Genomic DNA, 20,887 nt, shown 5'->3' with positions numbered 1-20,887 from the left:
ATATATATATATATATATTCTTTTATTTCTTATTTTGTCGGTTTTGGTCCTCCATAGTTTACATGTTCTCCCAATAGATGCATCTCTCCGGGTACTCCGGCTTCCTCCTAAAGTCCAAAAGCATGACTGTTAGGTTAACTGATTTCTGTAAACCCATCCTCAGGTATGGATGTGTGCATGCATGGTTGTTTTGTCCTGTCTGTCTCTGTGCTGCTGGTGACCTGTCCAGGGTGTACCCTGCCTCTTGCTAGAGACAGGCACCAGCACCTCTCCTGACCCCACTGGGGACAATGGTGTAAGAAAATGGATCCATAGATCATCCCAGGTCTTTTGACAAGCTCACAGCCTCTCCCGTATTTAAGCTCATTGAGCATTGAAATTAATTTTACTATCACTTTTTTTTTTTTGTTGCTTGTTTATTTCTACAAAATTATTCTTTGTTAGAAAAATGAGGGGATTTTAGGCAGGGCAGCACCAGCGTATTTTAGTTCAAAATTAGCACTTAAACCTTCATTTATTGATTTTTTAAAATTAATTGATTGAATGGAAAACTGGTTTTGTTCAGTGCTAAGTGTTATAGAGTCATAATGCGGATTATCAATGCTCTGTGGTGGTTGTTGTGAGAATGGTTTGTGATGTCATTTAAATAATATCTATGGAAGGTCTTGGTTGTATTCTGTTGAATCACGTCCTTCTGTTCTAAACATTTGGACATTTGCTATTTTCATCATTTGGTTCAAGAAATATTGAGCTGGTATCCAGCTAATTGTGAAACATATTTACCGACTTGCTTGTTCAAGTGCTAAGGTTGGGGAAAAAAATAATGGAAAAATGAACAAACAATCCACACAGAGCTGCTCCTGAATCGTTCATTTAGGCCTATATCAGAAGTAAAGGGGTGCGGCACCGTACTGCGAGTCGATCTCGGCATTAGGAGACAAACTGAACGCCGCCAGGACGCTGAGAGCAGCACGTCCTCCTCTGACTCGCTTAAAACGTTCGTAACTTTATGAAAGAACAACAACAAGAAAATCAATAAAACGTGTTCAAATCAATGACCCAACAGCAATAATAATCTCAGTGATTATTGTTTCAACAAGGAGTTGCGCAATTCTGTGCGTTTCGGTTCCATTACCAAAATAACGAGCAGAGCAGGAGTTTAAAATTAACTGATCAACCACCGCTGTGTTCATGAGAGGCTTACTAATGATCGCAAAAATAAATATCAAGCCTGAAAACCTGATATCGTAACGGACTGAATGTTTTTAGCATCATCTCTGGTCGGCTTGTGTAGCGCAGACGGTTGGCATGGCAACGGGTGTGCTTTAACGACAGAGAGACGGAGAGTGAAAAGGTGCGAGTGGTTTAGAGTTCATCACCGGTTCGGGTTGTTTTATCTTTGTCTTGGCGCATCAGACCCGCTGTAATTTCTGAACGTTCAATAAACACAAACTTGGACTACCTCGTTCTTTGTGATTTTACGTCATTTACAACAAACATCAGACACGGTAAATATGTTTCATTAAATATTTAGCAAACAAAATGGCTTCTACCGCGATAATTATGTGAAATTAAATTAATTGTCTAATATAAAAAAATTGTTTGGTGCTGTCGGGCTCAGAGTCTGAGAGGCTTTTCCTTTATCAAACAATTTTTTTCCTCTTATTTAGTGGAAATATTGATGTTGATGAGACTTTCTCCAAAATGATAACCTTTTTCAACCTTTATAGCTCCACTCCACTCAAAGGACAGCGAAATAAAATCAACTGGTTTGAGGTGATTCTTCTGGAACCTGTTGGAGGAAAAATATCCCAACTTCAGAATATGAACTTTTAACCTAACAGAGCTCTGTGGTTCCTCCTGTCAGTCTGAGAATCAGGGTGAGGAGGCGCCACGTTAGGAAGAGAAGTGGAACCTGCAGGATCTTCAGAACAAACAGGTCATGATGCTGGGCTACTGATTATTCCTCTGTCTGGACACAGGATCAATAGAACCAGTTTAAAAGCTAAAATGAAACTGGGATGGCCTCCATGTCATGATATTCAGAATTTAGGTCTCATGGCATCTCAAGGTGTCAACATTGCAGCCAGTAGGCTGAGGGAGGAAATACAGCTTTATTTTGTAACATTTAAAGAGATACCCACGCTTCGCAAAAAAATTAATCGGCACAGAAACTCCTAAGCACACAAATAAGCTTTTTTTTTTTTTGTCATAGTACCCCCAAGAATTTAAAACTACTTTCACATATATAGGCTATAGGCTTTTGTTGTAAAATAAAAAATAAAAATAAAAATAAAAAAGCTAACTATTAGAAATACCTTATTCACTTTCCAAGCGCCTCCATTTTCTCTAGATGGCGTTTAGAGAGAGAACATAAAGAAAGGCGCGTGCTTATTTAAATAAGTGGGCGGGGTTTCTCAACAGCTGGTGCCGATGATTATACACGTGAAACGAGAACCACACACACCGGGTAGCATCTCTATGGTCTGGGTCATGTTGCCAAGTTTCATTGGAGTTTCACAGTTCGCAGGTGAAACAATGTTTGACTTGAAGAAAAGAAACAGTTTGACTCTAACAGGGACCCGTGAGGCGGAGGAATTTAGACGAGTGGCAGTCCGACGGAAAGACAAAGGCGCGACAGGGAACGACCTTGACCCAGGTGAGGTGGCTACTTTCAACTTTTTTCTTTTTAAACAAGCTTTCTTTAATAACCGGTCGCTGCTGAATAAATTCAGTCAATGCACTATGTAGCTTTCTGAGAAAAAAAAACCCCAGAAAGGGTCTCCTGCCAACCACCTCAAGCAAGAACATGATGCGGTTGTGCTATGAACCAATTAGGAATTCTAATATTAATGTTTTTGTTTGTTTCTTCGTGTTGCATTTGCCAATTAACAGCTACCTGTTTCTTGAATACAGAAAATGCTATTTTAAGGTGTGTTGTAGAAATAAAAATAATGTCGTCATTTGTCATTTTCTTTTAAAGGTTGAGTTGCTTTTGTTTCCCCTCACTCAAGAGCATTGAGCTTGAGTCAAAAAAACTTGCAGAAACATTGACTGAAGAGGTGCTAAGAGATATATGGAAGGTCATAAAGCATATCACAGTTAACCACAAAAATGCACCCAGGCTGTATGGTGTGCCATTTGCATCAACACAATCAATCACGGTGCATAAAAAAAAAAAAGTCCACAGACCCAGAAGGGTGAAATGTTAACTTGGTTTCATAAAACCTTTTTTAAAAAAACAATCTATGGAGTGTGCATTCAAAAGTTAAAAGCGTTGTTTGTGGAGGGAGCGTAAAACTACTAAGAGGTGGCCAGGGCAGCCTCTTAGTTAGAGCATCAGTTTGTGTATGAGTGTACTAGGCACACTTGGTGACTTTGTGGACGAGGGTATTATTTCACATTGACTGAATAAGCCCAGACGTTGCTTGTGTGTCTCTACATTTATGTCTTTAGTCCACACAGACCCACATTCTCATACAAAGCAATTACTGTTCTCTCAGTGAGGAAGAACTGTTTTTAAAGGCTGCCTGCTTCATTGGTACTGTTAGACAGAGGATCCAGCAGTACAAGCCATACTCTGATAAATGTTCGGGGGAAATAGACAAACGTGTAAGTGTAAAAGTTGCTCGTTTTTTTTTTTTTTTTTTTTTTTTTTTTTAAAGAGAAACCCCCCACACACACGTGCCATCCAAAAGGCTACACGGTAAATCAAGGTGTAAAAGTTTTAGACGGATGCAACAGAACCCATACAATACAAGCCAAATGTATGACTAGACATGGTTTCAAAAACAATTGTCGTTTTTCAGTCAAAGTTTCAATTTTCTGTTTGAAGGTTTTAAGCAGTTGTTTATGGAAATTAGTCATGGTAAAAGTACAGTTTATGTGAGCAGATACGACAGGAGAGAAGAAAATTAATGGTAGGTGGCAGCATAATCGATATCCTGATTTGTGAATCACTTCATGTCTCTGTTTTTAAACTTTATTTCAGGCAAAATATGAATAAAGAATGAGAGCTAGTTCAAATTGCATCTGTGAAATTGTTTCAAAATATATAGGTGGTAAACTATGAGCATTGGTGCATTCTAACCTGCCTGAACTGATTTTGGGCCTCTGTCAGAGGTTGACATGAAGGGAATTGAACCAGAAACCCACCACCATCGTCCCATATCACCATGTGTCAGAACTTTTGTGTCAGAAATAGCAGTCCTAGGGTTATTCGTCATTTACATTTACACTGAAATCTATATCGTAAAGAGCCAGAAATGCATCCGATTTTTTTAAATATCTAAAAGTTCAGTTATCCTTTGTATTTTTGAGAACTTCTTAGACAAACTGCGCATGTCCTTTGCGCTGTTGCTATGGAGACAGCAGCAGCGAAGCATGCAAGTCTGGCAAAGGTTTGCCTCAAACAGTTAAGCAGAAGTGAAAAAACAGAAGTTTTCCATTGAGAAAGCAGCGGACTTTAGCCTTCTTCACATGACCAACAAATCAGCCTCACAGAAGCACAAATAGATCAACTTTCCTACAAACAAGGGCTAATCTGGCTCCAACTTGGTGTAAATGCAGGTAGGAAAACAATCGGCTATAAAGTCTAAATGTAACATGTTTGCTTATGCTGCAAATTTTTATATATATATTTTTAAATTACAGTGGACGTGTTTGTAATGCTTCTAAGAATCTTTCCTGGGTTAATTGTAGACAACTGTAGACCAGTAGCAGGAGGTAATTTAACTAAAGTACTTGGTGCTTATTTTTTTGCTGTATGGAAAAATCGGTTTCATATGTTGAATAGAGACTGGCAGCAATTTTGTTTTGGCTGAATATATGTTGTAATGTATATCAAAAAAGCTTTTCATACCTCATTAATTAGTAGACCTGTGGTTTTAGTAACGCTTCTGTGTAGTAACATTTTTACAGGTCATTTAACTGTTGAAGGAGTTTTAAAATGTTACCAACTGCTGACTAACACTGTATTTCTTACTTTGGAGATAACGGTGTTTTTTCTTTTAGATGCGGACAGCGGAGCGTGCGGCGCTCACAGCTGTAGCCGTGCTCACGACGCTTTCTCTGCAACAAAACCAAACCCCGAACCTAGTACAAATGAGGATTATGAAAACAGGAAATCAAAGGGATCTCCTTTCAAGTTTCTAAGTAAGCTCAAAAATACAAACGTCTTCATGTGACGCTTGTGTGTTTTTACGAATTATCACGTAATGCTTTTGCACGTATTTGAGAACATACGGAAAATTTCATTTGTGGATCAACAGAAAGGTAAATCTTGCATGAAAAACCGTTAAATTACCCTAAAAAAAAGTTTGAGTTGGTGGAAATTCTGTTTTGTTAATTTTTTTTTAACAATGCAGTGATGAAACATTTTCCCACCGAACCTTCTGTGTTTGTAGCGACTCCTAAACCAGCTCACCTTCAGAGGTTTCAGAAGACCGGACAAGATCAAGCCTGCCATCCCACTTTAGACACAGGAAATGGCTCAACCAACATAGATTGTAGAATCTGCATTTCCTGTGTTAGCCCACAGATTTGTCAAGGGTCACCCAGTCCAGTCAGAGGTGGAGGAGGCAACTTTTTGAATCCAGTGTCTGCGGAACATCCCATGCTGGCGCCAAACCTTTCAAGCAGTTTAGTTTCAAGATTTCCAAGTCCGGCTGAGATAAGTACTCAGGGTCTCAGTCCACTGAGGGAGACGGGCCACGGCCCTGCTAAGCTGTCCCCAAAAAACCGTAGCCCTCTAATGGGAAAGCTGCGCACCCCGAGTCCCGTTCTGAAGAAGATGGGCAGCTTTAGCCCTGCCAAGAGCTCCAAGTCGTTTCTGGGCCTGCACAGAATCTCAAGTGAGAAACTGCCGAAACGAGAGAAGAAGGCAGAAAAATCTCTAAGCGTGCCTGATTTAACAGTCTACATGAATGAAACCAGGTAGGAAGTTGGCTGATGTGTATTTTTTTTTTTTACTTTTATGCATGAAGATCATTTCTAAAAAAAAAAAAAATTGCCTTCTATGCAGGATTCCTCCTGAAAAAGCTGCACCTCTAAAATCAGCTAACTGCAATGGGCCTGGTGTCGATATCAAGACCCCAGCTGACTGTAAGCTAAGAACCACAGATGGAGACCGTCTTTGCAGTAATGGCACTGAACTTTCTCCAGGACAACAAAATGGCAAAATACAGCAGAGTGAAGAGTCAACAGAAAGCCTAATGGATGAAGGCAAGGCACTCGGAGGACGCGTTAGCAGGTATTCCTGTGAGTGGAATAAAGTGACCGCTAGAGAAGAGAGCTGTCACCTGGTTTCACAAGCTGACAATAACGAGGAAGATCGGGAGAAAATGAAGGAAAGTGGAGGAAGTGAGTCAAAAAGTGAAGATGACAAAGAACAGAAACTATACAGGATAGCTAATGAGCTGCTGCAGACAGAGAGGACGTATGTGGCCCGTCTCCACCTTGTCGACCAGGTAACAAAACTTTTGTGTTTTGGTTTTTTGATCTTATAAAAAAGACATAAAGCTAATGCATTTCAAAAGTTTGGTTAAGTGCAACAGGAATGTGGTAAATGAATATGTGGTAACCTTTTGGTGCCAGACGATGGACAAAAATAATCTTTGCAGCACACACGAATGAGCTACGCTGAAGTAAACAAGGTTGGACAGATGGCTCGAGCGCTGGTGGTTTCATTTCCTTTATGGAAATGAGTAAATGCAATCATGCACTACAAATCTGAGCATAATTAAAAAGAGAAGTTGTAAAAATGATCATGAACATTGCTGCGTGACCTTGGCTTCTTAACTCTCTGCAGGTCTTCTGCTTACGACTTACACAAGAAGCCGATCGCGGCTCATTTCCTCCTGACGTGATAAAAAATATCTTCTCCAACATATCGTCCATCTACTCATTCCACAGCCAGTTTCTACTGCCTGATCTGGAAAACTGCATCATGCACTGGTGAGTCTTGGTTCTAATTACTTGGTGAACTTCCTTACCGCTGCTTAATCTTTCATTAAAGGGGGAACCATTTTATACCCGACTAGAGAATACACGACGTTGCACCATCAGGCCTGGCCAAAATAGCATTTTGTTTTTTAATGAACATAAAATGTCCTTATAACAGGAATTGTTTGAGACATTAAAAATATTTTTCTGCTACATTTCAACAAAGGCATGAAAGCCCTGGTTTGGGTAAAGCTCTCCTGCAGCACGCACCCTTCCTGAGGATGTATGCTGACTACATCAGGAACTTTGACCGAGCCATAGAACTGGTCAGAACCTGGACCGAACGCTCATCTGCCTTCAGAAACATCATCCAGGACATCCAGGCAAGAAACACTCACCAGAGCAAGGATCTATTTGTACATCTCTACGTGTCTCACCTAGATCTGATCAATGGTGTTATGTTTGTGCTGCTAGAGTCAGGAATTGTGCGGCAACCTCACCCTGCAGCACCACATGCTGGAACCGGTCCAGAGGGTTCCACGCTATGAGATGCTCCTGAAGGATTACTTGAAGAAGCTTCCTGAAGTGGACCCAGATTATGAGCTTGCTAACAGTAAGTGGTTTTTTTTTTTTTTACCAAATCACAAGACATAAACTGATGAAAATGAACAACAAAAAATGCCTTGAAGTGATCTTACAGTGAAATTACAGACCAAAGGCTGGAAGAGACTTTGTAGCATTTTCTTTTTATTTATATATATATATATATATATATATGAGGTTATGCTATTGAAGTAAAATATTAAATTACACATTGTTGCCAGGGATTCCAAAAAGTACGGAAGATGCTGTTCATACTATAACTATTGCTAGTTTTCCTAAGACAGTTTTGAAAGTGTTTGAGATTCTTGTTTTACTTTTTCCCCCCATAGAATCCTTGGAGGCTGTTTCTATGGCAGCAATTCACTCAAACAGTGCCATCCACAAAGCCGTGCGTAAACGCCTAACTTTGATACCGTTCTGATTCGAGCTAATGTTGGCGATTTTCACCACCTCAATATTTTCATTTTATTTTATAGACTATGGTGACAACATAGGCACAGTATTGATGGGTTTTTAAGCAGATCAATTCAGTCCATGTTTGTTTCATCGTAGGAGAACCTGAAACGGCTTCTGGAGATTTATGAGATGGTTGGAGAAGAAGAAGTGGTCAACCCCGCTAACGAATTTCTCAAAGAAGGTCGCCTGCTGAAACTGGCTGCCAGGAACACGTCGGCTATGGAGAGACATCTGTTCTTGGTCGGTTGTGTGCAGGAAAAAAATCTCCTCCAGTGTTCGTCACACTAATACTAACGTTAGTGTTTTATGTACACAGTTTAACAACTTCTTGCTGTGCTGCTGCGCAAAGTTCAGCCTGGTTGGGCAGCGGTTTACTGTCCGCTGCAGGATTGGCGTGGATGGCATGCAAACGCAACAGACGACCAATGAAGACCACTCGTACACTTTCCAGGTCTCTGGCAAGGAAAAGACTCTGGAGCTACAGGCCAGGTAGGTTCACAGCATTTCCTAACAGCTGAAGTCCAGAGCTCTTTGAAAACAAGTGTTAACGTTTCTGATTCATACAGGATGTATCTGAATGGATTTTAATGGACACGCATTATGCAGACTGTTACTTTCAAAGACTTGCACAAAGTAAAATGAATGCCCTGCAGCCTTAGCAATTAAATTCAAGCGGTTGATTTCCAATAAGCACTTTACATGTTGCATTCAATTTAAATGTAATCAGTTTTTTTTTAACTTTCTTTACAAGCTCTGAGCAGGAGCGAGACGACTGGATAAAGGTATTTTTGTTTAGCTGCAGTACATTAACTGCTGCTGAAGTCACAGAAAGACTTCTAATTTGTACTCTATCTCTAGGCAATTCAAGAAGCCATTGATGTGTTTCAGAAGAAAAACGAAACCTTCAAACTGCCTACTAAAGAACCTACAGAAGAAACTGTAGGTTGGATCACATACTTCCTTGAAAATTGCAGCCACAAATTGGTCATTGTGTGCAATTAAAAATAAAAAAACCCCCCACTAAGATAGACACCTGTTGTACAGGAACTTGGCCGACGAGCCCCTCGCTGGATCAGAGACAATGAGGTGACCCTGTGTATGACATGCCAGGAGCCTTTCAATGCACTCACCAGGAGAAGACATCACTGTCGCGCCTGTGGCTACGTGAGGATCCGGACGCTTTGTACTGTACGAAACAGAACGCAACACAAGGCCAGTTCACAGGTGATGGTGTCTGCTCTCCCCCCCAGGTGGTGTGTTGGAAGTGTTCAGACAACAAAGTGGCTTTAGAGTACGACAGCAACAGGCTGAACAAAGTGTGCAAAGCTTGTTACTCCGTCCTGGCTGGCCAGAGAGCCGAGAGGATGGAGCGAAAAAAGAGACGGATGTTGGAGGTAGGATGTTCTGTGATACTGGATTGCGTTTTTTCTGCTTTAGGTTTTCCCAGTCAAGCTGCGGCTACATTTATGTTACTAGATTATCCTGCAACATTCTGATCCAAGTTTTGCTTTTGGTTTCATCCCAGTGTGAAGCATATCCAGGATCAATGGACTGTGTTCTGAGTGGGTTCCTACAGTACAGGGACAACTCCACGATTTGGCAAGAAGTGTGGTGCGTTCTCAGTGGGACTCAGCCTCCATTTTTCCATGTGTACAATACTCCACAGGTAATGATCCATCAATTTTATCTGTATACAATCTTTTATTTATTGTCACTATAGATGAAGAAGTACAACACACTTAAAGAAAAAGGCAATTGCTTTTTAATGAGATGTCTTGTAGAATAATTTACAAATGCAACAGAGATGCTGAAAAGACGTTTATCTGCCATTACACACTTTCTACTTTTTTTCTGTTGCTACTGCGTTAAAAGATGAATTCATTTGAAGGATTTTTACACATCTTGACCTGGTGTAATATGACATCAGTAAAAATATGTTTGTTTGAAATATTGCACAGTCAATTAAAACTGCAAACAACTATTTCAAAGTGCTTAAATAGTTGTGTACTTTAAATTTTAATCTGCTAGGGGCATAAATAATTCTGGACTTGAGTAGTTTCTAATAACCAGACAATTGGAGGTTAACACATCACTGCTGTGGATTGTTTCAATCTGTTTGAATGTAGAAGTAGAAAAGCTCACTTATTTTCCCAGGAGCCTGATTTGAATCTGTAAATGTCCTTGAAAATCCTCAGACATTTACAGTAGATGTTCAAAACGTATTAAAACTACTCATTTTCTGCTACTTAAACTTTTTGCTGAAGGTTTGTACAGCTTAGAAACTCCAGTACAAGGAATTTTGCCAAATGAAAGTGGTCATTCTTATTGATATTTGTTCTATAGTGACAGCCATTGTTGGTCCTTTCTTTCCCTCCTTGTGTCCAGGACGAGAAGCCCCTGCTCACCGTGCCGTTACTCAGCTGTGTGATCGAGGAGCTGCAGGATCAGAACCATTTCAGTCTCAAACAGTCCAAAACCAGCCACGTGTTCTCCTGCGACGATCTGGACGTGAAACAGAACTGGTTGACCGTACTTAAACTGGCCGTGGTGAGAAGTTTGTGATCCACGGACACAGAAAATCCTCACCGTGGGAAAACAATCCTGAAAGCATGTACATTCACAGATAAAGGAATATTTGAAATAAGAGCAAGAGAAGAATTTTTTATTAAAAGTGGTTGTGCACTTTATTTCTGACATGATTGACGGTGAAAATAAATAAAGCAAAGGTGTTTTTAACATGACTCAGACTATCCTTAACTACAAAGATGTTTGCTTCTGCTTTGTACAAGTAGCTTTAGTTGGCGAGATGTGGAAATGTTTTCTTACAGTGTACAGGTGCATGGGTTTGATATACACGGAGGCTCAGGGAGATCATCGTCGCTGTATAACACATTCAGCTGATCCCATTTCTTTACATAAAAACACATTTAGATTCACATTTAATATCTTACAGATAAAACTAAAATAGAAAAAGAATCGCTGAGTTAGACCTCTGGATCTCATAGTTAATGCAGGACACTGACTGAAAGCTCTGAGTTATCTTACTGTGCAGCGTGTTGCTGTATGAATTTAAAACAAATGGTTGCATTTTCATCTACAGATGATTATAATGAAACGCATTTTGAGGGGGTTTGGGTGTGATTTCTAGAACTATGCAGATTAACCTTTAAAAGTCACCAAAAGTAAGATGTGCTAAAAGCTGTGGGGTTATACAGTGGTATACTGGTTTCATACCCCTTAAACATTTTCACATTTTAGCCACACAATTCTGTGTGTTATCAAATTTTATGTGTGCTACACACAATAGCAAAAGCTAAAATATGTGGCAAGTATTTCATCAAGTTGTCTATTTAAATAAATCGAAATAAAATCCAGGGCATCCAGAATACCTTTTTTTTTGTGTTTGTTTTAAGGTGTGCAAATGAACAAAAAGCACTAAGGAATACAACCAGACAGGTAACGGTTTGTTCCAAAAATAATGTCTGCCTTTTGTTTTTAATCAATTAAGCTAAATGCAGATCAACTGTATTCATTCATTGGAGAGGCCTAGTCAAACTCCAGATGTGAATCTACACGGAAATCTGGTCAAACTCACATTCATCCTGACTAATATTGTGTTAATCTTGCAAAGAAGCTAATGCATAAAAATACTTCAAACTACATTGAGGTTTCGGGTTGTAATGTGACAAAAATGTGGAAACGCTTAAGGAGTAGGCTACACCTAATTTAGCAAGGCACTGTATATTGTTTCAGATTACTTATAGCGCAAAAGAAGCTGCAGTAACTACTCCCGCCGCCCCAGATTCTGACTGGGGTTGATATAAAATCACATTTATTAGCTGTCATTTTATATTCTTTATGCAGAATAAACGGTTACTTTTAAGTAACTGAAAACGTCAATGGAAAAGAACCGTAGCGGAGACGCTAAGAGGTCGAACATGTTGGATCTTAATCGTGCAATACATCTAATAGAAGCCAGAGGGAGCTATTGAGCTACATAAATCTCGGTAGCTCCACTCAAATAGTCTACTTTTTCCATTACATTGTAATAGAAATTGATGCTTTCAGTGCTTTTTGTGTTTTTGCTCTGAATTTTTTATTTTTATTTTTTGGTCAATGACAAAATTATTCTTCCTAATGGAGCTAAATTGGCCTTGTATGTTGATAGGATTCATCTCAAAGCTTAACTCCTGATGTCTAAAAGTGCAAAAATAAACACATCTCTAGAACCAACCTGCTGCCTTTGTGTCTTTCAAACATTCTCCTCTCAGACATACGTTGTGTCACTAAATGTCACTTGGTTGGTGATGTTACAGACGTACTTGGTGAAGGCGAAGGCAGTTTGACGTGTCGGTGAAAGACCTTGAGCCCTAATTTGGATCACCTGGGCAAAAAAGTGTCTCTTTAAAATCCAGCACACGGTACACGAAGTGCAACACTGGCAGAGATTCAGACTTGATATCACACACATACACTGACACACGGATCACAGACAAATCAGCCTTATTTACAGGAAGCCCACCTCTAGTTACCTTTCGTACTGTAAAACTCGCTGGCTTAATACGTTTGTGCGGTTCGGTTTTTGTTTATCTAGTCAAATGTTTCAACAGTCTGGGGAAAACAAAAAACATGGCTCAGTATTGATATCAAACACAACGGCTGTATGGAAATCTCCACAAGGCTCTGCTAAGTAGAATTTACCACATTTTTGTCGGTACCACTGAGTTCAGACATTCTGGCTGTCTTGGAGGAGACCAAACATTACAGCATGGCGCCTTCAACAGTGTCCCAAAGCCAGTGGTGCAGCAATCAGAGGCAGATAGGCCCCCTGTGTTAAAACCAGCAGTGATGACAGACAGGAAAAAAAAACAAAAAAAAAACAATAAAAACACTCAGCTGCAGCACAGCTGCTCTGAAACCAGCAGACTGTCATAACCGTAGATTTCCAGCAGGTGGAGCAGGAAGAGTCTGTCTCCATGGGGATCCAGGCCCATGGCCCTCACGCTGTCCTGGGTGATGGTGGGATCCGGGCTCCCTGCCACCTCGCTCAGAGTCTGGAAAATCCTGTTGTTCTGCTCCAGGAAAAACCTTCAGAAGTAAAACAAAACGAGAACTTCCCTGAACCTTCCACTTTTTAAACACTGTTCTCTGTTTTCCCTTGGTTAGTTTTACTCTGTTGGTCAAAAACCCTGATTTGTGTTTGTTGTAAATGAAAACAAGAACTCAGGGGTGGATTTAACTTTAAGCTGCATCCAGGATTCTAATTTAAAAAACGTCTAAAACATTTATGATGTACTTACAAAATAAAAAGATCCTCCTCGCTGGACACACAGTCTCCATTTTCCTCCTGGGAATACAGCAACATCTGCCTACAGACACAGACACTTCTCACTGTTTATGGTCTTACTACAACAAACCTTTTCTTAAAGCGAGCTCCTAAGAATATACAGCGCCTTGCAAAAGTAGTCATACCGCTTTGATGCAAAATGTACTTTTTGCATGTTTTATACTTCCACTTCGGTCTTAAAGCACTTAAAAAAAACCATTCAGCCATTCTTTTTCGGCAATAAGTTAATGGTTCTTGGTGTCTGGAAAACAAACTGTTTCAAAAAAGTCTGAATGTGGAGTCACATTCGATGTGAACTGCGCTGTCACTTAGCAACCACAGTGGAGCTCCAGCATTTTTGGTCAGCTGGTTTTATGGCTGTTTTGTTGATGACTCATCATTCAGAAACCACTTTCTGCATTCAAGTTGGTTGTGCAGGAGGCTCCACTTCTGCTTTTCAAATATGTGCGGTTGTGTAATTGCACATCTGTTAGCAGCCATTTTTTATATGTGTGGCTAACAGTGCACACCACCCGTTAAAGGCGCATTGATGGTTTTCCGAGACACAACAAAGCAGGAAACAAATACTAATTTCACTGTGTAACTCCAGTCACCTACCTCTGCTCAGTGAGCTTGCGATATTTCTCTCTGTCGGCGGCGCTGAGGCGCAGCAGAGGCTTCAGCCCATCTCGGTAGGTCTTCACATTCTGATTATCAACATACACATCATACAGATCTTTCTTCTCCTCAAAGATCTTCTCAGTCGTACCTGAACATGCAAACATGTCCCGCGCCCGGTTACCATCGACTTCCTCGTTCGGTGCGAAATGTTTTGCGAATCACTCACAAGCTACATAGGAAAGCTCGTTTTCCAGGGCGCTGATGTCGGCGACGTTAACGTAGAAGAAAGGCCGGAACTCGGGTACTGCCACGCCTACGCCGGGGATGGAGATGTTGGCCAGGCAACAGCAGCAGTACACTGACGGAGGACGGGAAACAGAAGAATTGACGTGCCTTTCGATGGCGTGGGACGTTTTTATCAGAACGTTTCCCACCTCTGTAGCAGACCACACCCACGGGCGGAGGAGAGAAGATGAGGATCCGCCTTCGGAGGAGAGCCAGCTTCCAAAGGACCATGATCTGTTCCCCAAAGAAGCGGATGAACTGGGACATGCAGCCTGCTGGATGAGTGATCTATCCCAAACACAAACACAGGCAGAAACTACTGAAACATACGTCATCAGCTGAAAAAAAAACAACAAAGTAAACCATTTTATTGTCATAGAAGTGTGAAGATCTCTCCTACCTTCATCTCAGGGTGCATGCTGTTGTTAATTGCAGCTCCCCATGCGTTGGCTGGGAATGCAGTTATAACATCCTCTCCACTGGGGGGCAGTAGCGCCCTCTTGTCCTCATAAAAGGCCTCCAGGGGTGAATAGTGTCCCGGGGACTGAAGCTGGAGCCTGTGGAAAAGAGAAGAAATGGCATCAAGAGAGGTCTGGACCGTAAAAAATATAATACATATAAACTCTGAAGCTTTTACAGCCACGGGCAAATATTTGTTGGTGGTGCACATTCACTATAATGAGCTGAGTCACCAATCAAAACCACATACTGCCCGTGTTATTCCGACTCAGCGCTGGAAACAGTCTAAAAACGAGAGCACTAATCAGCGCGTGGACAGATGGCTTCAGGTCCCGGAGCAAAGCTGTTCTGACTGCGGCTGACGAAAATCACGACGTTCCGCCTCCGCTTCGCCCAACGACAGCAACAAACTTAAGACAATAACAAAAACATTGAAAATGGAAAACGGCGGGTTAAGCGTTCGCTAATTATTGTAGGAGCATTGTGAAGCAAATGAGCACGTCAGCCGCAGGACTTAATTACACAAATGAATTTGTCCGTGACCTGGAAACCGTCATTGGGTAACAAGACTGACGAGATGAAAGTCAGGCTGGGAAAAATATCCGACCACAGCAAAGAGAAATGACAAAACCTCTAAAATGATGCTTCAGGAGTTTCAAATCTGATTTACGTGAGAACAGCAAAAACAAATAAGAGATGTAAAATTAGTTTAGAAGCAAAAAAAAAGTTTATAAATGTATAATACTGCATAAAATCATCTGTTTTTATTTTACTGAACCTCACATGTGGTGTTCCTCAGTGCTTCATACTCAGTACGTTTTATTTCAAATCTGTTTGCTCTTCTTATCATGTTACAGTGTGTTACGGCATCTAGCTGAGTCAGAGGTTACCACAGCCTAATGCACAAGAGATTCATTGTTTAAAACAGAAGGTTAGAGGTCAGGAGAGGCTGCCTGTCAAAAAAAGGACAGAAAAAAAAGAATGGTGCATACTTTCATTTCCAATAATTTAAACTTTTGTAATGGTGGCTTTTCCATATTCCAGTGACCAGAATTAAAAGTTCGAAGACTGCATTTTAATTACTGGGCTCCAAAAACGCTTTCATTAGATGTGGAGAGAAACTGATGGCGGCTTTAAATCAGGACTGAAAACATCACTGTTATTGCAGCATCATAGTTAATGTCAAAGATTATTTTATCAGTTAAGTAACTTTAAATGATAACTTAACAAAGAAACTTTGTGGCAATTTCTTGGACAGTCTATTAAAATATAGGGGGGAAAAAAATCCTTGATGCATCCCAAGCCCCGCCTTGAACCGGCCTGTCGCCCTTACCGCACACCTCACCACTGTCTCACTGTTTCCTACATGCCCTGCCCTTGCGCCAGCCTTGCGTAGTTCTGTCTCACACCAAACATTTTCAAACAGTTACCTAAGTTCCTTTACTTGTCCTTCATCCGACTGTTGCCATACTTCCCCTTCAATACTCTAAGAGCAAAATAGGATTTCGGCTCTTGACTGTCAGGAGGAGAGAAGAAACCAGAGAAATTCCTTAACGTTTGAGTCACCCCGTGACCAACAGCACGCCCTTTGTACAAGGAGTGACGACTACCAGAGCAGCCGTCAGATGGGGGAATCTGGAGAGAGATATGTGGGGGAATGATGAGCAGGAGCGCCGCATGACTGGAGGCCGCAGTGTGGGAACCGTGCAAGAAGAAAGGAGAGGGAGAGAAGAGAAGCTGAATGTGGAGAGAGCGGTGTGTTCAACTGAAAAAAAGGAAGTGTGAGTCTGGCATTGAGAGTCTAAAGAAAGGAGAAGTAGAAAGTCGTCTGAAGGGTTTTATTCCCTTTTGTCTGGATCAAAATGTAAAAAGACTGAAATACTAATGCTTTCAGCCTTAGTTCATTCCAGGAAAGATTAAAATGTTAATACCTCGCTAAGGTATTTATCCTTCTTGTAATTTTCTTTATCACATTACAACCACAAACTTGGATGTACTTTGTTGGAATTTTATGAGATAACATGGTGCATTTTTATTGAAATGGAAGTGAGATGATAGACAGGCTTCAAAGGGTTTTGTCAACAAAGTGAATGAATAGAAATAAATTCATATTATTGCTTCCCTGAGGTGAGACTTTAAAGCAGTAATTGCTCCAGTAATTAGTTTCTTTTTTCTTTTTTTGGAATGTGACAGAATGGGTTTCTGGTAGCTTTAAACTTGATTTCTCTCAATTTATCGGGAGTTAATTTCAGAGTCGGGTAGCAACTAGTTATATTTACTCAATTAGCTTATATCGAGTAATTTTTTATTTTTTATTTTTTATTTACTTGAAGGAGTATTTTTTACTACGCTGTACGTTTTACTTTTACTTGAGTAAAATTTCTGGATTTTCTTCAATGAACGAAGAGCAAACATGTTTTAACCAAAACTCCACTCGACAAAGACACATCTGCAGTTTTTGTTAAAGTTTCATTAGTTTTTTTATTGAAAGAAACTGATGTGAAAAAAAATATTTTGGTTGATTTTGTTATTTTTGGCTACTTACATGAAATATTGTTATTCTTGTCCTTAAAATACAACAATTTCCACTTAACTTTATATCTTGGGCCATCTAATTTTTAAATATTAGATGACTGATAATTTGATCAATTACTCAGTAACTCGAGTAGACTTTTTTTACCATTTTCTGCCTCAATCTCAAATCTTTTGCAACTTCCAACAGAAAATGATGCTACCACCATGTTAAACCATTAAAACAGTCTTTTTATTTTTGTTTGACCACCAGAACATGACTAATAATTGTCCTAAAACAACATTTTATTCCTGACCTATTTGATGTGTTCCTCTGACTTCACAAAATGTTTGACTTCTAGAGGCACTCAGTTTTAATTGAAGGGATTAGAGTAAAGGGGTTTTAGTTGAATATAATTGCACACCTCAGTTTTTAGTGAATAACTTTGAAGCACCATTCTCCTCCCACATCATAAATATAACCTGGCTGGTGATGGTCTGACAAATAAAATCCCAGTAAAACACACTGAAGTTCATAGCGTGAATGCTTTGACTAGACACTAAAGCCACCCTAATGCCCTACAATAAGACTTTTAACTCCAGCTGATCCCAGCACAACTCCGCAGTGATCAGACCAGCTCAGGTTTCCAGGTGTGAATGTGTACTTAAGGTGTCTCCTACAAGCACGGCCAAGTGAAAGACGAGTTTGTGGTTACAATTCAGTCATAATTAGAAAGTGAGTCAGCAGTTTTAATGTAATCGTGACAGTGCAACAGTCGTGTCACAATGTTGATCTCTGCTAAAAGAGGAAGGTAAAGTAAGACTTTTGCTGAAGCCAGAAGCTGCTTGCCGTAAAAGACGGTCCTTCCTTACCTGACCTGGTGCTCCAGGAAGCTCATGTAGCGGTAGAGCAGCGTGTAGGACGGAGACAGGATCCCCACCGACTTCATCCGGGCCCCCCTCTCCTCCGTGCTCTCCACCGCCATGTTGGCGAAGCAGGCGAGGCCAAAGTAGCGGCCTTTCCGGAAGTAGCTGCAGAAGGAGGAAAGATGTGGGGTTGGAAGATGAGGCAGTGAGTCAGGGAGAAGCGAAGGCACTGCCAGATGGCTGCGCCAGACAGCACTTTGCCAGGACGGGAGGTGGGGAGATGGGGGGGCGGGGGGGGAGGTAGGAGATCTGGGGCCGCATCCTAATATTTGAAGCTGGCTTACTCTGTTTGCCTGCAAACAGAGCCACTCACATGAAGTCCGTGCTGACTCGGTGGGAGCCGCTGGCGATGGCTTTGAACTCCACTCCCTCCAGGTCCATGTCTTTGGGTAGACACCACTCCAACATGTTACCTGTGTCACACGCAGACGACAGAAACAGACGGGTACATTCGTATTCAGGGAGCTAAACGGGACGTGGAAGTCACCGTGAGCTTCGGCTGAGCAGACCGGGCCTGACAGGTGCAGACGGACAGAGAACGTGACTCAGCGAGTTGACTGCGTTCGGTTACGTGCGTCAGTCAAACAACCTTCTGCAGGAATATGAGCTGGTTTGTCCACAAACCAACCTTTTTTTTCCCCCACCATAAACTACAGAATGTTTTAATGGCATTTTATGTGATAGACCACAAAAAGCAACACTTATTTGTAAAGTGGAAGAGAACACGGCACATTTGTTTTAAGAAGATAAAAACAAAGAAGAATGTCTGAAAAGTGTGGTGTACATTTTTATCCAGCTCCATTTACTTTGATACTTAAATTCAAATCAACTGCTTCAAATAGAACAACTGTTAGGCTGCATTTTAACCCTTAAATGTAAATATTTTCCTTTTATAATAATAAAATAATTCTGAAATAATTTGCATCTTTAGATCAGGATCTAACTAGAAGCTTTTGTTTTAATCTTATGTTAGCTAATTATAGTTGAGGGAAAGATGGATGGAGCAATAAATCCAAGAAAAGCCTAATAAAAGTCTCAGTGAGAGACTTGGAAAATCATTGCCACAACTGAAAAGACTAGGCAAAAATAAGAATCAATAGTTGTGCAAAGATGTATCCTTTCCCTTGCAATTCACAATTATGCACGTCTTTGTGTTGGTCTACTGCATTAAATCCTAATAAACTGTGTGTGGAACTTTATCGTTGTTAGGCAACAGATTGTGAAAAAAGCAGAAATGCTCTTGCAATACACTTTAGTTTCATTCTGATCTGCTTTTCTTTACTCAGCTGAAATCTGATCAAAGTGTTTTTTAGCTCAGCAGCAGGTGCCTTTTGTTAATATAAATAAATAAATAATAAAAATCAGACTTGCTTATATAAAGAGTGTCATTCTGGACCATCCGTTACACTGAGACAAAACTAGTCTAGACGTTTTAAAGAAAGTAAACAACTCTCAGGTTCCTTGCCCCAGAAACATTTCTTAAATGTTAAAACTTTAGCAATTTCTTTTTTGTAAGTTGCAACTTTATTCAAGGTGCGATTTCAAATGGTTCATCTGCAACTATGCTTTTGGAAGTCTTTATTGTGAAGAAATCTGGGCTCCGTGATTATAAACATTTTTTCTCTTTTGCTAAAAATAATGCTTTTTCAATAATGCAATGATTTACTAGATGTACATTGATTGTTATTGTTAAACGCTGTAGCATCATGGCACTGGTGGGCTGGAGGTTCATCATATTATTGACTCTTCATTCTTATTTGCGTTCTTCTTACCTAAGATTGTGACATGCAGTGGTAATTATCCAGTAATGATTCCTTCTTACTGAACAAGCATGACAGTAGCAACCTGCTCGTCATGTCATGTCAGCCTCACATGCCGCAAACCCATAAAAGAGCACAGCTCCACCCTGCAGGAAATCTCCTGTCCTCCATTCGGAGCAGCTTTTCTCCATCATCCATTGATTCTCTGTTTGATTTGCCCTCAGACTAAGCAATCCATCTGGCAAGTGACTCACCAGGGCTCTGCCAATCTTCAAGACAGCCCTGATTAAAAATGTATGGGTTACCTCCTGCTGAAGGCGACGCCTGATTGATTTATATCACTTATCCTGACATTTGGTCAAACCCCCGCTGACCTGGCAAGGGAAAATGTGTCGTGACTTTCGACTTTGTCTTTAAACTTGGAGAGAGAGATCAGGAAAAGCCACACCTGTGGGAGAATGATCTGCAGAGTTTGCTCTGACAGGCGCTTATTTTGTTCTAGGCATCATGCCTGGAAAGGATGGTTCTAAATTACACATAATCCTTAATTTACTCAGAATATTTCATGCTTCCCTGAAAACAATTTGTACATATTAGCTGTCTCACCTGTTCTGGTATTAAATGTAACTACAAAGACAGACACAATCTGGTCCTTTTCCTCCCACTTCACCATCCTGTCCTCCAGCGACGCCTCCCTCGTCCCTGAATCCGAGAGATGCTCCTCCTCGTCGGGCGGCAGCGCTCGCTCCGGGGCCGCCGGCGGGGCGCTGCAGCCGTCTGCTTCGGACCTGCTGGGTGGAGTGGGACCCCCAGGTCCGCTGCTCCACCCAAACCCCGAGCATCCCGCCGTGCCGCGGCTGTTGGACGGGCTCGACAGTCGCTCCTCGGAGGGAGTCGCCGCCGGGGCATCGTCGCCGGGTTTCTCCGCGGATGGGATTTCCTCCCAGTCCAACAGAGGGGCTCGGTCCGACCGCTCCACCATCCTGCTCGTCGGCGT

General features: G+C 41.0%; 2 protein-coding genes across 3 annotated transcripts; one reads left to right on the top strand and one right to left on the bottom strand.

Moving 5' to 3' along the window:
* The first annotated feature begins 2,402 nt into the window (after positions 1 to 2,402).
* Positions 2,403 to 10,742, top strand: LOC103459587 (FYVE, RhoGEF and PH domain-containing protein 4-like). 2 transcript variants are annotated; one of them, XM_008401276.3, is made up of 16 exons: positions 2,404 to 2,659; positions 5,014 to 5,154; positions 5,406 to 5,934; positions 6,023 to 6,467; positions 6,809 to 6,954; positions 7,169 to 7,325; positions 7,417 to 7,555; positions 7,875 to 7,933; positions 8,098 to 8,241; positions 8,318 to 8,490; positions 8,753 to 8,783; positions 8,860 to 8,940; positions 9,046 to 9,165; positions 9,252 to 9,395; positions 9,527 to 9,667; positions 10,387 to 10,742. In XM_008401276.3, exons 1-16 carry the CDS (start codon positions 2,434 to 2,436, stop codon positions 10,561 to 10,563), a joined length of 2,853 nt encoding a protein of 950 aa, XP_008399498.1. In that variant the 5' UTR covers positions 2,404 to 2,433; the 3' UTR covers positions 10,564 to 10,742. The 2 variants fall into 2 exon arrangements, with proteins under 2 accessions (XP_008399499.1, XP_008399498.1); XM_008401277.3 differs by lacking the exon at positions 5,014 to 5,154 and having other exon boundaries at positions 2,403 to 2,659.
* On the bottom strand, positions 10,643 to 20,872 carry LOC103459588 (DENN domain-containing protein 11-like). Its single transcript, XM_008401279.3, has 9 exons — positions 20,497 to 20,872; positions 18,444 to 18,543; positions 18,077 to 18,235; positions 14,634 to 14,790; positions 14,383 to 14,521; positions 14,175 to 14,306; positions 13,946 to 14,096; positions 13,302 to 13,370; positions 10,643 to 13,089 (listed from the first exon to the last, which is right to left on the bottom strand). Exons 1-9 carry the CDS (start codon positions 20,870 to 20,872, stop codon positions 12,894 to 12,896), a joined length of 1,479 nt encoding a protein of 492 aa, XP_008399501.1. The 3' UTR covers positions 10,643 to 12,893.
* Between the last annotated feature and the right edge of the window lie 15 nt (positions 20,873 to 20,887).

The sequence above is a fragment of the Poecilia reticulata genome, chromosome 23 (genome assembly GCF_904066995.2).
Source record: "Poecilia reticulata chromosome 23, P_reticulata-male-v2, whole genome shotgun sequence".
Taxonomy (NCBI): Eukaryota; Metazoa; Chordata; class Actinopteri; order Cyprinodontiformes; family Poeciliidae; genus Poecilia; species Poecilia reticulata.
Note: the sequence above shows the minus strand (reverse complement) of the source record. Positions and strands in the feature narration are given on the sequence as shown.